The 15262-nt window shown below is 42.4% G+C and overlaps 2 protein-coding genes across 3 annotated transcripts in view; one reads left to right on the top strand and one right to left on the bottom strand.

Annotated features, from left to right (window-relative positions):
- The window catches only part of LOC145977996 (hydroxysteroid dehydrogenase-like protein 1), a 48500-nt gene extending 37820 nt beyond the window's left edge, over positions 1–10680 (top strand). For both annotated transcript variants that reach the window (XM_083110361.1, XM_083110362.1), the window contains 3 exons: positions 3104–3324; positions 7149–7376; positions 10443–10680. In XM_083110361.1, coding sequence (XP_082966487.1) covers positions 3104–3324; positions 7149–7376; positions 10443–10541 — 548 coding nt within the window. In that variant the 3' untranslated portion in view covers positions 10542–10680. The remainder of the gene's footprint in view (positions 1–3103; positions 3325–7148; positions 7377–10442) is intronic.
- Positions 10681–11934: 1254 nt separating this feature from the next.
- LOC145978029 (uncharacterized) lies at positions 11935–14966 on the bottom strand. The gene is made up of 2 exons (XM_083110415.1): positions 14911–14966; positions 11935–13862 (listed from the first exon to the last, which is right to left on the bottom strand). The coding sequence occupies exon 2, from the start codon at positions 13796–13798 to the stop codon at positions 12068–12070; it is 1731 nt and encodes a 576-aa protein (XP_082966541.1). The 5' UTR covers positions 13799–13862; positions 14911–14966; the 3' UTR covers positions 11935–12067.
- Positions 14967–15262: the final 296 nt, after the last annotated feature.

A 15262-nucleotide genomic window follows, 5' to 3' on the forward strand; every position in this document is an offset into this window, starting at 1 on the left:
AAGTACCTTTATGTTTATAAGTGAAGTATTCCATGCTATATTTTCTATGGCATTTGGGGCATGTTGTTGTAGGGGTTCTGCATTTATCTAGAACACAATTATTTTGATGCCTAGACCAATTGGGGCTGGATATATTCTTATTGCATTGATTACAATATTTTTGATTCGGCATTTTTGTTGTTGATTATATAAAATTTCTTGGGGTTCTAATCAAAATTCTATGCTTAATAAAAAAATATCAGTTGGGTTCAGCAGTGTGCTTTGTATATTTAGTGTGTGTGTGTGTGTATGTGTGTTAATATTTTTGGCTTTGGTATTTATATAAATTTTCTTGGGGATCAAATCAAAATTCTATGCTTAATAAAAAATATCAGTTGGGTTCAGCAGTGTGCTTTGTGTGTGTGTGTGTGTGTGTGTGTTAATATTTTTGGCTTTGGTATTTATATAGAATTTCTTGGGGATCAAATCAAAACTCTATACTTAATAAAAAATATCAGTTGGGTTCAGCAGTGTGCTTTGTGTGTGTGTGTGTGTGTGTGTGTGTGTGTGTGTGTGGGTGTGTGTGTGTGGGTGTGGGTGGGTGTGTGTGTGTGTGTGTGTGTGTTAATACGTTTGGCTTAGTTTTAAGTGTATCCAAAAAAAATATCAAGAGGGGCATATTTTTAACAAATTTATGGACAACAATCTCACAGAAGTGCCTTTTATAAGTGTAGGCAAATCAATCTGAGAGGGGTCATCATTTCACGGGAAATTCCCGAGGGCATTTTTACAAAAATCTTAGATTAGACAGGGTTCCACACTTGAGCAAAAAGCTCATATGGGCATGTTGAGCTTGTTTTAAGTGTAGCCAAATCTGCCTGAGAGGGGCTCATCATTTCTCGTCACAGTAGTATATACTTTTATACTACTGATTAACTGCTTCTTCTATTCTTCTGTAGAAGGATTAACTACTACTTCTATTTCTTCTGTAGAAATATTAACTACTTCTATTCCTCTGTAGAAGGATTAACTACTTCTTCTATTTCTTCGGTAGAAGGATTAACTACTTCTTCTGTAGAAATATTAACTACTTCTATTCTTCTGTAGAAGGATTAACTACTTCTTCTGTAGAAAGATTAACTACTTCTTCTGTAGAAATATTAACTACTTCTATTCTTCTGTAGAAGGATGAACTACTTCTTCTGTAGAAAGATTAACTACTTCTTCTGTAGAAATATTAACTACTTCTATTCTTCTGTAGAAGGATGAACTACTTCTTCGGTAGAAGGATTAACTACTTCTTCTGTAGAAATATTAACTACTTCTATTCTTCTGTAGAAGGATTAACTACTTCTTCTGTAGAAAGATTAACTACTTCTTCTATTGTTCTATAGAAAGATTAACTACTTCTTTTATTCTTCTGTAGAAGGATTAATTACTTCTCCTATTCTTCTGTAGAAGGAATAACTACCTCTTCCATAGAAGGCTTAATTACTTCTTCTATTCTTCTGTAGAAGGATTAACTACATCTTCTACGGCATGAAGCCCAAATACAACTATCAAGATTCAATTTATTTTGGGGCGACAAATCTTGATATAGTGTCAGGGGACAACCAAGGATCGCTAATATAGGAGCGCTACCTTTAGTGTAGTGCTTTGGATCGACAAATATTGACATAACGCCGCCAAAGGGACCAACCAGAAATCTAACGAGAAGTTAGATTCGAATCGACATCTTGACTTCCTTACTCTCCTATATGTCTAATTCATGAGTATTTTGTTATATTTATATTTATTTTATATTTCTTATCCTGTACTCATTACCTTTCATTTGTTTTGTTTAATATAATCACTTTCTGTCTCCTCTAATTTCGTCAATCAATTTACTTTCCGCCTTTCTGTCGCGCTGCCATCTATTGTTGCTTCCGCCAACTAATTCTCCTTATGTTGATCATTGTGTTCGACCGTTCAGGCACGTAACACAAGGGTGGCCCAAGTTTTTAACCGATTACTCAAGGGTGCCGCGAACGTAAAAAGGTTGGGAATCCCTGCCCTGGTGTGTAAAGAGTAACATTTTCGAGGGAGCACCAAAATGTCAACCTCCCTTCCACGTAGTACACCTTGGACTGCATTTTTGCTGTCTAACGAGGCTCTGGTGTCTGGACCTACAGCCCTTATAATCTTCTGTGTGACTTGTTTGAGTTGATATAGTTTATTTTACTTCCCTCTTCTGCCACTTTGGCTGATCGGAAAGATGAGATGAAATAACAATCACAAACATACAAGTACAGACCACAACAGAGCCTTACAGCCTCTCCGAAGTTGGTTTGTGGTTGTCCTTTCATCAATTGCATCTTATCATCACTCATCCTCATCATCATGATCATTCAAAAGTTGCAGAAAAGTGGCGCTAAATAAAATATGTACGATACTTTTGAGGCTACAGGCTCTAATAGGATTTCACTGGATGGCACGTTGCCAACGCATCGAATCCCATCGCCGCTGTCTCTGCCTTATGATTGATTGATTGATTGGGTGTTTTAAGTCCACTTTATGCACAGTAAGGCTAATCGGGACTGAACCTACAGTTTAAAGTAGGATCCGAACCACTATGTGCCCCCAACGGGTTCGAATGTGGGACCCCGTGATTACAAGGCAATTGCCGTCACGGTAATAAAACGATTGAAATTGGTGCCGAAACCCGGGAAGAGTTAGTTTTATTTTGACTGAATTACAAATTACTAAATTCTAAATCGTCTAAATTATTTTTTTCTAAATTTTAAAGAAGTCAGCGGGTCTTGAACTATTTTTGGTGAGTTTGATCTGGTAAACACAGGCCGGCCCCCGTGGCGGAGTGGTTAGTACATCGCACTGCGACGCCAGGGGTCCCGGGTTCGAATCACGGCCTGGACATGGATGTTTGTGAGTGTCCATTCATTAATTTCATCCTATCATTACTCATCGCCGTCTTCGCATATTAGCCAAAACTGGCACAAAAAAGCGAAGCAAAATAGAGCAAATCTGTTAAAACAAAGATATACTCGTATATATTATTTTTGTTTATTTTTCTTGTCTTTGTATTACATTCTCCTAATGCCTTTACCAATTTGTTCCTCTTGTTCAGTGAACAATGTGGGTTACCTCACAGCATACCCGAAGTTCGTTGACGAAGTGACAGAGAAAGAAGTGTGGAACATCATCAACATCAACATCGGCGCGACCGTGGAGATGACCCGGATGGTTCTTCCCCAGATGAAGAAACTGAAGAAGGGCGCCATTGTTAACGTCTCCTCCCTCTCTGAGGTGTCGCCTGTCCCATTGTTGACCGTATATGGAGCTAGCAAGGTAAGCGGACCTATTTATGCAGTGTTTTTTCTTTTAAATCTTCTAATCTAATGAGCTTCCCTAACATACCTTTGTAGAGGTTCGCACGTTGCGCTGGATTCCAATACTTCACCTCTCAGTCACATCCGGGGAACAGGTGGAAGTCACTTGGTGCTATATAAAAAAAAAAAAAAATAGAACCCAGGAGGTAGGGGGGAAAGATGTCAGCCTACTTTACTAACTTCAACAACCGTGGTATAAAGTTGAATGTGGCGATGCATTATCGACATATACTATATAGTCCAATGGTATTCGTATTCAAATTGTACGGCGCATCTACCTGTGGTTAAAAGTTAAAAATGTGTTAATATTTTCTTTTAAATTTTTTCATCATTCGTCGCCAGGAAAGCTTAAAGCCTTACATTTTTCTTCTGTGTCAGTCATTGCAACTGACGGTTGTTGTCCTTGGGCTACGTCATTTCTCGTGTTTTTTTGAACCGAGACAGGAACCTACCATACTAGTATCTTATCTCATGCCAATGCTGAAAACTTCATTGATAGTGCCTTTGTACAGAACTTGGCATACTTTTCTGATATTTTCTAAAAACTGGATGTTCTGAATGTAACTCTTCAATGTACAATGTGCATCTATCCGACAAGAAAGTTGTTGATTTGTAAGAGGAAAAAACTGTACAGTCAAAGCAAGTCGATATCTACCGGATTATTTACAGATAAATACGTCTATGTTGTCTGAGCCTGTACTGCGTGATTGCATGTATTCCGGATAAAACTCCTGAACGGTTCTAATATATCCATTAGGCTAGTGGAAATCCATAAAACACGCACATGGCGTATAGAATTCAAACGAACAATTTTCCAGGTCTTCACAAAAATCACTTGTCGCATAGGTTTTGTCCTTGTCGGTCTGTCCTGGATAGGTTCAATTGGTTTGTGCTTGAAGACTTCCGGCCAGTTTCTTTTCCTTGACCCTGTTGAAAGCCTCGTTCCGCTGCGATGCTTTCGCATTAAGTGGATCTCAACGAAGAACAATCGCAGATAGAGTTAGGCACTGACCTTGTGAGAGCACATCCCGGAAACCAATTTGTACACAACTTCGAGCACCCTTGATGTACAGACGATATACAAACATGCATACATACATTTACTTTGTTCTGCATATAATAATATTTCTACAAAGCATGAAAATCTGGATTTTAGTCTGCCATTTTCCTTGTATCTAAAAACACTAAAACCAATTTTTGAAAAAGAATAGATATACATATGTGAATCCATTCTACTGTGCATTTTTCCATGGTTCTGGAATTATTTACCTTGTATGCTATTATTATTATTATTAGTATTTCCGTTCAGTACTATGTAAAGGCTATGTTCTGAACAATGAATATTTGTGTATATGGTTGGATGTATATATGTTTCTTTCCTGTAGTACTTCATTTATTATCTTGTGTGTATAAACGCGTTTGTGTGTGTGTGTGTGTTTATATGCACTCTACACTCTTATATGTTTATTATTTGAATTATGTAAGCTTTCCTGTAATTGGAGATTCTCTCTGTAGGAAGCAAACAAATAATTAAATAAATAAATAAATAAATATGCATATACATACACACACGCGCGCGCGTACAATTGGGGTCGTAGGGCCTCTCCGCAGTGGTAGCGTCGTTGCCTTATAATCAAGGGGTTCCGGGTTCGATACCTGGTGGAGGCACGTAGTGGTTCTTATCCCACTTTAAACTGTAAGTACTATCCCGTTTAGCCTTACTGTGCATAAAGTGGACTTAAAACACCAAATCAATGAAGCAAACACTTGGGGTTGCATCAAGAGCACTCTAAGTTGGATTCCAGGACGTGTACTTAGAATGTCACTCTAAAAACGGACCTTAACAATTATCATGGCCTTATTTAGTGGTGTAATTTTTTATTTATTTACAGATTGTTACATTTTTTTTAAAAAAATGTTCTTAAAATTGAACATGAAAATATTATGGTAACTGTAGAAGTGAACTAATGTACTTTTATAGTAGAAATTACAATGTGTTAATATATTATTTATTTGTGCAATTTGGGAACCTGCTAAACTAGGTTGTCAATATGCATTAATTCCTTCTCTCATTACCTTGCAGGAGATTAGCAATTGCTCCACTTTTTGATCCATTTTGAACATTTACTAACTTGCGTCTGGAATACATTTTGTGGGCTCAAGGGGTTAACTCGGAGGGATGTATTGAATCATGGGGTAGGAGTTGTCACGACTCTTCTGACCACGCTAGACGCTAATAGCCACAAGTTGAAATTTTTACAAGAGAATTTAGATGCATTGCATTACAAAAAGGCGGACGGAAAATTCTGCAAATCGGTTTGGACATTTTGAAGCATTTTAAACAAAACTAATTGATACGTTTTAACATGGAAAGCTTTAAAGCTAGTCAAAGTTTAGTAAACACACCGTGTCCTCCTGTTAGCGTACAGTTCATGGAGCGAACAGGGCATGAAGCGGACACAACTTGATTGACATGGTATGTAATGAGCTAATCAGTTAAGAAATCTGAACCTCGCGCCCCCACGCGCTGCTGGCAGGCAGCAACCAGTTCATGGAGCGGACACGTGTTCATTGACCTCCCACACCCCCCGGGAAGCTTCGTACTTCCTGTCCTGTCTCCGTGAGCTTATTTCATTTTTGTGCGATTAACCTAGCTGTTCGTTCCTGTTCAGTAAGATCCGAAATTTAAGAATATGGAGATCGTAGAGACCAGGAAAGGGAAACCGGAGGAAGTTGGTCTGAGCTCCCTGTACAAAGAAAGCGAGGACATCAGACCTTCTGATCGTATGTGCGCAGCATTCGATTTTCTGAAACGGGACGACGTAGAGGAGGGGTGGCTTCATGTCTACGGACAGGCTCCAGCAGACGAAAAATTAACGAAATTTTTCGATTACTTCGTGGAGCAGTGGCTCGAAAACCAATTTGTGCCGATAGATTAGTGGAGTTGTGGATTGTGGAGAAAATATGAAGAATATGGTGATGTGCCTAAATTTCTAAAGACAATGTCCTACATTCTAGAACTGGATTGATAGCATGTAAAAAAACTTCTGACGTAGCACAAAACGTACGTGTTTGACAAAGCAGCTTCGCTTAATGCTGCTGATGGAACTAGGCCTAAATTTCTGAAGACGATGTCCTCGTTCCGAAACTGAATTGATAGCATGTAAAGAACTTTTGACGTATCACAAAATGTACGTGTTTGACGAAGCAGCTTCGCTTAATGTTGCTGGTGGAACTAGGCCTTCAATTTGAAGGCCGAGTACGGTTATCCGTGTGGGTCTATCGCGTCCGTGGGTCTTTGGACCCCCTGTCGCATTGCTGGTGCGAGGCACTACGACAGGCTCATCTTCAGAATAATGAGGTGCGCGAATGTGAAGAAGGCACGCAGTCCCGGGTGGCACTAAGTAGAGACCTTTTCGCACTTCATTGCAAGGATATGTACAAGTTTTGTTTGGCACAAAGTGGACGTAAATACAAATCCATCCACCATTTAGTAACACAATTTCCAGCGGGGCGGGGAGGTCGATGAACATGTGTCCGCTCGATGAACTGGTTGCTGCCTGCCAGCAGCGCGTGGGGGCGGGAGGTTTAGATTTTCTAATTGATGAGTTCACTACATAACATGTCAATCAAGTAGTGTCCGCTCCATGCCCTGTTTGCTCCATGAACTGTCCGCTAACAGGACAGCTCCAAACACACTTGGTGTTCGTTAATGAGTGAGAGAGATTATTTTCTTGCTTCACTGTTACCCACCATCATTGGGAATTATTTTCTTTGTTTCAGGCTTTTATGAAATACTTCACGGAAGGTTTGCGATACGAGAATAGGGGTTCCGGCGTGGTGATCCAGAGGCTGAATCCCGGCTTCGTCGCAACCAACATGACGAAGTTCAGCAACAGCCTCCAGCGAGGGGGAGTGGCATCCCCCGATGCCTGGACCTACGCCAGGCACGCTGTCAACACCCTGGGGGTGGCAGACAACACCACCGGGTACTGGTTCCACGCTCTGCAGGTAAGCAGCAGATCGAAAATGTCTGTTATATTGTTAAATCGTGTTTTTTTGGAAGTAAGTTGTGTGTATGTCCGTATGTTATTGATCATTACAATATATTTTTTTTCGAAAATCGTGGTGGAGCCAAAGTGTACAATGGTTGAGATTCAGTGGCGTTTTGTTCTCGAAACTCTAAGCAATCCCAAGTAACAACCCCATTATTGACCAATGCCTGATCAGTAGGAACACTGAATTTTCGCGATGCCCGAAATCGCGAAATGTGAAAAAAAAAAATTGAACATTCTGCACGTAACTACACCCCCAATGATGAAATATGCATGAGTTTTATTCGCGAAGTAATGCGAAAAGTTTGCTTTTTCAAGAAATGAACGCTTTTTCGCGAAATAACAGTGAAATATCATCAAATTAAGTAGAAAACACGCAAAAACCGGCAATCGAGGTTGTGCACGCAAACTGTCGATTTGTAACGATAAGTTTGCGTTAAGTTTCCTACCACTTACAGCTGAAAAACGTTTTATCTTCGATCACATCAGGAAGACGGTGCAAATTTGGATTTCCCATGCACATAATCTCAGTTCGAAAACTTCGCTCGCTGTCAAGTTGCATTCCTTTCTTCTACTCAACTCCCAGTTTCATTGAACATGCTAGCTGTAGCAGCGATAAGATTAGTCTGTTCCCGCACATCGAGGGAAACAACGGTGTCATTTGTGTTCAGTCATGAATGAATTTTGTTTATCATCATGTGATTTTCAACATGTGTTTGTGTATGTTGGACAGCAAGGATATCCTTTAAATACATACAATGAATAAATCACTTGAGATATGCAATTTAGAAATGAAGTAATTTTGTGTTGATGTTTTCTTTTTGGTTGGACAGCTAAGTACTTGTGTATGTGTACAGTATATAAAAATGAAGTAGTTTATCAATTTATAGCTCTTTTGTATGTTGTTTCCTCTCATGATGAAAAAATGTGTGCCAATTTTTTTTTCCACCGCTGGTATATACCGCTGATCTAACATTTTATTTACCGCTCTCCTCTTATTTACCATAAATTTGTCTCCCTACTGATCAGTAACTTCAACCACCGTAGCCATTAAAAAAATTATGGACTTCACAAAAGCTTTGTTTAATAAAACACTAAAATGCCGACCAAGGCAGAATTTATAATAAACTAACACATTATAAACTTAACATTTCCACCCTCTAACAGATTTTTTCATTTTAGTGTGAATCTTTGTCTGAAGAACGTTACGTTTACAGTGTGTTAGTTCGCAATAAATTCAGCCTTGGTCAGCATGTCGAGTGTTTAGAAAAAACCTACATTAGAGTTAGAGGTGCGCTATTCACCAGAGAAAAGAGTAATAGACTATACCAGGCCTTAGCATGCACTCCTTTCTCAATCAGCTCTCTTCGAGCTACATAAGTAGAAGTTTCTCAGTTTGGTGATTCACCTGCCCTTCACTGCAGTCTGGCTTCATAAATAACTTTACGTCCGTAAGGCGAAGAGGGACAATTACGCACGAGGCATGCATTTATTCCAATTTCGTCGGAATGAGCAATGCTACTAAAAAGATCTCCGCCAGAAATGAAGAGTATGAATTTCTCCCCATGTGGCAAGTGGAAGCGGTTTCCTAAGTTGATTATTAAGCCTTATACGATTTTTGAAAAATATGGTGAATTAGTATTTACCGAATCCCATGTATTCCTTATGGGACATCAACTTCAACTTCAAGTTACGGCTCATCAAATGGGAGTTTCGACTTTTCCTACTACTATGACATAGTTAAACGTGTCCTTTTTCCGTCCATGTACTTTTCTACGTCATCGGATGTTTGATATTCCCGAGAGAACAAATAAAATAATGGTCCCATAAGCCTAGTGCATTTCTCCTTGCCTCCTACGGCCATCCTGGCAGTGTTGCCAAACCTGATGTACATAATAGAGCTAAATTTCAAGGAGCTAGATTAACGAAGGCTGCAGAAAGTGCCTACTAGGGTAATTTTAGTTGTCAGAGGGGTGGGGGTGCTGCTATTACCGTTAGCTTTAAAGTGATGGCAATTTATTCTTAGTTTTCACCTCCTAGATTTGGCGGCATCACCCATCTCAATAATCCAATGATGTTAATATAAAATCGAAAATAAAGGGTTCCCGGATAACAAAATTGTCATCTTCATCTTAGCCACAGCGCTATATATAAAAATACGTGGGGAGGAAAGAAGAGGTGTGTGACGCAGCCTATAGCTATACGAATATCACGTCACGTGCAAAATGTACACTCATGGCAAAAGTTGGTATTTATGGGCCGGAGCCAGTGGTGGCATCATAGTAGGGCGGGTGCCACAGTTCACAGTCAAACGAGTGCAAGAAAGAGCCAGATCTGGCTCCAAAAGAGCGAAGTTGGCAACAGTGATCAGCAGCTGCCCCAGCGAGAAAGACCTAGGGGAAATTGTCCCTCCTCGCCTTAACTCCAAATTTAAGAGAGCATTGCTTTTTCACGGTAAAAAGAGTGGCGATTAATGGAGTTGGTCGTCCCTTTGAAATGCTATTCAGTTTGAGAAATTTCCATATATTCGCGTGAGGAAGAGTGAGATTATTTCCGTAACATCTCTGGTTGTTCTCAATTTGCAACTTTGGGGCGAGTCAGAGCTCCAGCATTTTCCAGCCAACACGTAAGCTGATCGTGTCATCTCCGCCCAGCACCTATCGTTAACTAACAGTCACTCACTACACCGCTGGTAGGTTCGCTAACTAGACTCGTGGTTATAGCTGGACATGTTTTGAGAATAATTTGTGAAAAATTGAACGAACGTGAAGTATTGTATATTACCTAAAATTATTGCTAAGTTTGTATTTTTAGTTCCAAATTTTCCGTGAGTGTGGAGAAATGAATTGTGAAAATTTAGGGATGAAATCTTATAATTTGTGTTTATTTTAATTATATGTGCGTGCTTTAACATGCATATAATTAATATAACGCATACATATAATTATAATAAACATATAATACATATAAGAGACAACTGTTAACTATTCAAAACCACATATATGGTTTATTTTTTACGTAGAAATGGCTGATTCAGTTGTGCCCTTACCGGCTGAGGACCTTCTATCTGGAACGAAACACACTGTCGCTGAGGGAGGAACATTTACGGGGATCGAAATAAGACTGCCTCAAGACTGCTGCTTAGCTGGATAACGTTACGAGAGTCTCTGAAACTATAATCACAGTGTCAGAATTTGTATTAGTTATTACTAATGATTATGCATTCGTTTGTTACGAATATCAATTACATACATTCCTTAAATAAATACGTTGTTATTAATTCCATCTTGTCCTTTCCCCCTCTATATCGTCAGTAGTTTCTCACTGAAAGGAGGTTAATTGTAGACTTAATTCAAATAATGAATGTTATTTTGTCATTCATATACTTTCATCCTTTCCTAGAAAAAGATTCAGATGATCCATGGCTCTCTTGTGGCAGATCACAAACTGGTATATCAGCGAATATGCTATGAAGGAAAGTCGTTCTCATCAAAATCATTTGTCTTAAAAATGAAGACAGACGATAGAAAGAGAAAAATTGCAGAAGTCTGATTTATCACAACCAAAGAGCGTATAGAACAAGAGGCTTCAACTGTCTAAAACCCAGAGGTGTTCATTTTGAGTCAACCTCATCTCACCCTCACCCTCCGAGATCGCAGTCGCCCTCGCCCTCCACCGCCCTCACCCTCCGAGATCGCAGTCGCCCTCGCCCTCCACCGCCCTCACCCTCCGAGATCGCTCTCGCCCTCGCCCTCCACCGCCCTCACCTTCCGAGATCGCTCTCGCCCTCGCCCTCGCCCTCCACCGCCCTCACCCACCGAGATCGCAGTCGCCCTCGCCCTCCACCGCCCTCACCCTCCGAGATCGCTCTCGCCCTCGCCCTCCACCGCCCTCACCCTCACAAGTCTTCCGGAGGGTGAGGGTGAGGTCTGCCCTCACGAGGGTCGCCCTCCGGAGGGTGAACACCTCTGCTAAAACTACATATATGGAAGTCGAAGAGTATCGCATGCGCTGTCCTGTCACCTCTTGTGAATTGCCAAACTACTTCCAGTAGTACGCAGGAGGCTGCTTCCGATTGACTTTCACCTTTTAAATGTGATTGGCTGATACCTTTTTCTTCAAAATGGCGCCTACAGGAGAATGGGATCACGATCAGCGGCGGCTGGTGGCTCTGAATTAGGTGAAGGGTTAGTCTAAGTTAACCGGAAAGTACGAATGAAGCTCCTCGAGGACAATCTATACGCTCTTTGATCACCATTTAGGTAAACATTTGTTAAATATTAATGAAGGTGGTATTAAAAATATGAACAGAAGATGTACGTACACTGAACAGTTTCAATACGTTGTTGAAGGAGAAGAATAATGTCATTATCTTGTCAGCAGCTACAATTGCACCTTCGGCATATACTTTCTAATAAACTCCGCTACGAAAATCTCTAAGGTAATCGGTGAATTTGTAGAATTGATTTTGTTCTCGGTAATTTTACTAGGAAATAATTTCATGCCATCTACCGAAGTGGTCTATTAAATTTATGATCAGGTTGCTCCAAATAGTGTTAAGTCACTGTATGCGAAAGTTAATTTATTTCTTATCTCGTCACACTACCAAGACGACACGTAACACATTTGCAAAGTACGAAGGTTGCATCAAATGGGCACCAGCTGCTGAATGACGGAGAAGTGATCTTCCATGAGTTCCAGGTCGACGTTCTCGTCCAGATCGAGGTCCTCCAGGGAGCAGTGGATCCTCCCCAGCTGGCGGATGCTGGGGTAGGCGTCGAGCAGCGTGGTCACCTCGCCAAGCTCCGTCAGGTTGTCTGCCCGGAAGATCTCTAGCGGCGGGCGCTGGTTGATGGAGCTCAACTTCCGGAGCAAGTCGCCTTCCCTGTCGCACACGTGGGGCAGGAGCACCTGCCTCAGCGAACGAGCGCAGGTGAACAGCTTGAGCAGCGCGTGCTCGGTGACCTCTCCGTAGATGCAGACCGACTCCAGCTTCTGGTGGTCGTTCGGTTCGGCGTCTCCCCACCTGACGGTCGAGTTCCCCATCGTGAGGTCGCTCAGGTTGAAGCAGTAGTAGAGAATGATCGAGATGGACAGGTAGAAGTTGGGTAGAGCCAGGAGATTGTCCAAGTAAATGAGAGTCAGCTGCTTGAGGTTCTGCCCTTGCACGCGCAGATACTGCGATATGTCCCTGTGCACGTTGTGGTCGTTGGCCCATTTCGTCCACGTGAGGGAGGTGATCGTGGGGACGTCCACGAGCGCCGCGATGGGAATGTCCGAGCCGAGGCACTTCAGCTTGTCTAGCCGCGGGAAGAGCAGCTTCACCATCTCGAACTTGGCGCGCGAGACGTGAGACAGGAAGACCGAAGTCAGGTTCAGGCGTGGCAGCTGCAGGCCACGGTCTCTGACGTTCAAGCTGTCCCACTCGCGACCCAAATCAGACAGGAACCGTTCCAAGTCGACCTCCAGCAAGGACAGATTCCTCATCAGCTCCAGAACCGCCAGCAACCCTCTGTAACTGACGTGAGTCAACTTCAGCGACAGTTTGCGTAACGTTGCACACAGCGAACTCTTCTTCCTGTAGTAATAATACCTCGAATCTCCTTCCTCGCGAGCGGTGTTCGAGAGGACGAAAACGTCGCAAGTTATGGAAGGGTAAACTCTCGGGATGTTCCAAAAGGAGCTAAAGCCGTCGTTTGCAGCCCCGAACGTCTCTTCGGACCTGTTCGCTTCGTCGACGTTCGTGGACTTTGCGATGTTCTGCGTGAGGTACTGCAGTCCGTCGTCGGTGATCATGACGGAGTACGACGCGTCGAGAGTCTCCAGCTGGGTGCAGCACTCGCCCACGACCTTCAGAACCTCGTCGGTACAGATGTACTGAATCCCCAAACACGTGAGCATCGTGGCGTGCACGAAAGTCTCGACCAGGAGGCTCGTGTTGAACAGGTGCAAGCGCTGGAAGAAGTTGACGCTGAATCCGCAGCTTACGAACTCCAACGTGTTCAACCTTTCCCCCATTCGCACCAAAAGCGTCAGCAACACCTGCAGGTGCTTCGTTCTGAAGTTGTCAGAGTAAGGGAACTTGAGCACCGTGTTGTCGTCGGTGAACAGCAGCTCGAGAACGAAGAGAGGGGGAGGGTACGCGAGGTCCGGGTAGTTGACGGGGGACAGCTCGTTGTCGCAGAAGTCGAAAGCTACCTTCATCAGTTCGCATCGGACGCGACTCGCGAGGCCGTCGAAGTATTGCCGCACCGCGTCTCTGCTGTCGTAGAATTTCGTGAGCTGGACGTTGGTGGAGGGAGATTTGGACAGCAAGAGCTTGGCGAGATTTTCGTAAGCGATCGACTGAAGGGTAGGCACTGGCCGAAGCCTCACCATTCCTCCGGATGTTACTCACGTGGTGTGCGGAACCTGCAAGCGAACGAAATCGAATCCAATGGACCTAGAAGGGATGAGGAGACAGGTGAGTGGAGAAGGTTACATAATTTGGAACCACATAATTTGTATTTCTCTCCAGATATTAAAATAATTAAATCAAGAAGACTTAGGTGGGCAGGTCATATGGCACTAATGGGAGGGGAAAGAAGAGTTTACAGGATTCTTGTTGGGAAACCTGATGGTAAGAGACCTGCAGGAAGATGGGGGGATACTGTTGAGATGGACCTAAAGGTTAGTTAAGGATGGAAAAGATTGGATTGATCTTGACCAGGATAGGGACACATGGAAGGATTGTGTTGCTGCAGTCATAAATCTATGCTAGAGAGTTATCTAACACCACAGAAAGGGTGAGTGTATGGTATGACGCCTCCCCATAAGTGAGTAAATGCACGGCCACGAAAATAGGCAGCTGGGCAGAATTGCGCTGGTGCCACATGTGGCAAAAGCAAAGCGAGAGCTGGACAAAATTCGCTGGTTCCAACGCAATGAGTGGCAACGTCAACCGGGCTGCGTTGCCTGGTTCGAGCGTCAGACCGACTTCTCTGCGGGACACTTTTGTGTCATCCCTGACCCAATACCGTCAGTTTGTATCACGTGGATTACAAAGACCAACTCTACAACGAGATCTTGCATTCTCTTAATCCTCCGAATACACGGGGTTGTGCTCCGACGTGGCAACAGCGCGAACTTCTGCCATCCGCCTAATTTCACGGCCGTGCGTTTTGTAGTAGTACTTCTCTCCAGTGACAGTCCTATCATTGTTACTACTCTACTGAGCAAGGCAAGTAAAATACTATGTATCATTCTTTTTCATAAGTTTCATAAGTTTTTTCTTTTGTAAATCGAGTTATCTCGGTCCCGTTTAGGTGTGAAATAATATTTTAGAACAAGCATTTTTCTTAACAAGATGCGAGGTTACGGGGCTGTGATAACCTCGTTGGTGGCAGAGCAGCCCTTGGCTGAATAAAGAAAATTTATTATTATTATTATTATTATTATTATTATTATTACTGCACACACTACTTGTAAAAGCACGGCTACTGTATACTTACACCAGAGTCAATTTCTCATTCGTGCAGAGCATCTTGCCTTACACGCTGCTCTGTTGCCGGAGATACGCATTTAGAGTTTCGACTCCATTAAGTAAGCATTGTTGTTCTTATGACAGCTACCGTGGCTCAAGCCCGTAGCTAGAATTGATCTTCAGAGGGGCCTCACGGGTTATCAGGGGGGCTTTGTAAATAAAGTCCATTTTTCAAAAGTTGAACGGTATTAAATGAAGGTAAATTATGTGTGGGTGGGGGGGGGGTCATTAATTTAATATAAAATTTCCATTTCAATTCTCTCTCTCTCTCTCTCTCTCTCTCTCTCTCTCTCTCTCTCTCTCTCTCTCTCTCTCTCCGT

Source organism: Lepisma saccharinum, chromosome 24 (genome assembly GCF_977018435.1).
Source record: "Lepisma saccharinum chromosome 24, izLepSacc3.1, whole genome shotgun sequence".
Taxonomy (NCBI): Eukaryota; Metazoa; Arthropoda; class Insecta; order Zygentoma; family Lepismatidae; genus Lepisma; species Lepisma saccharinum.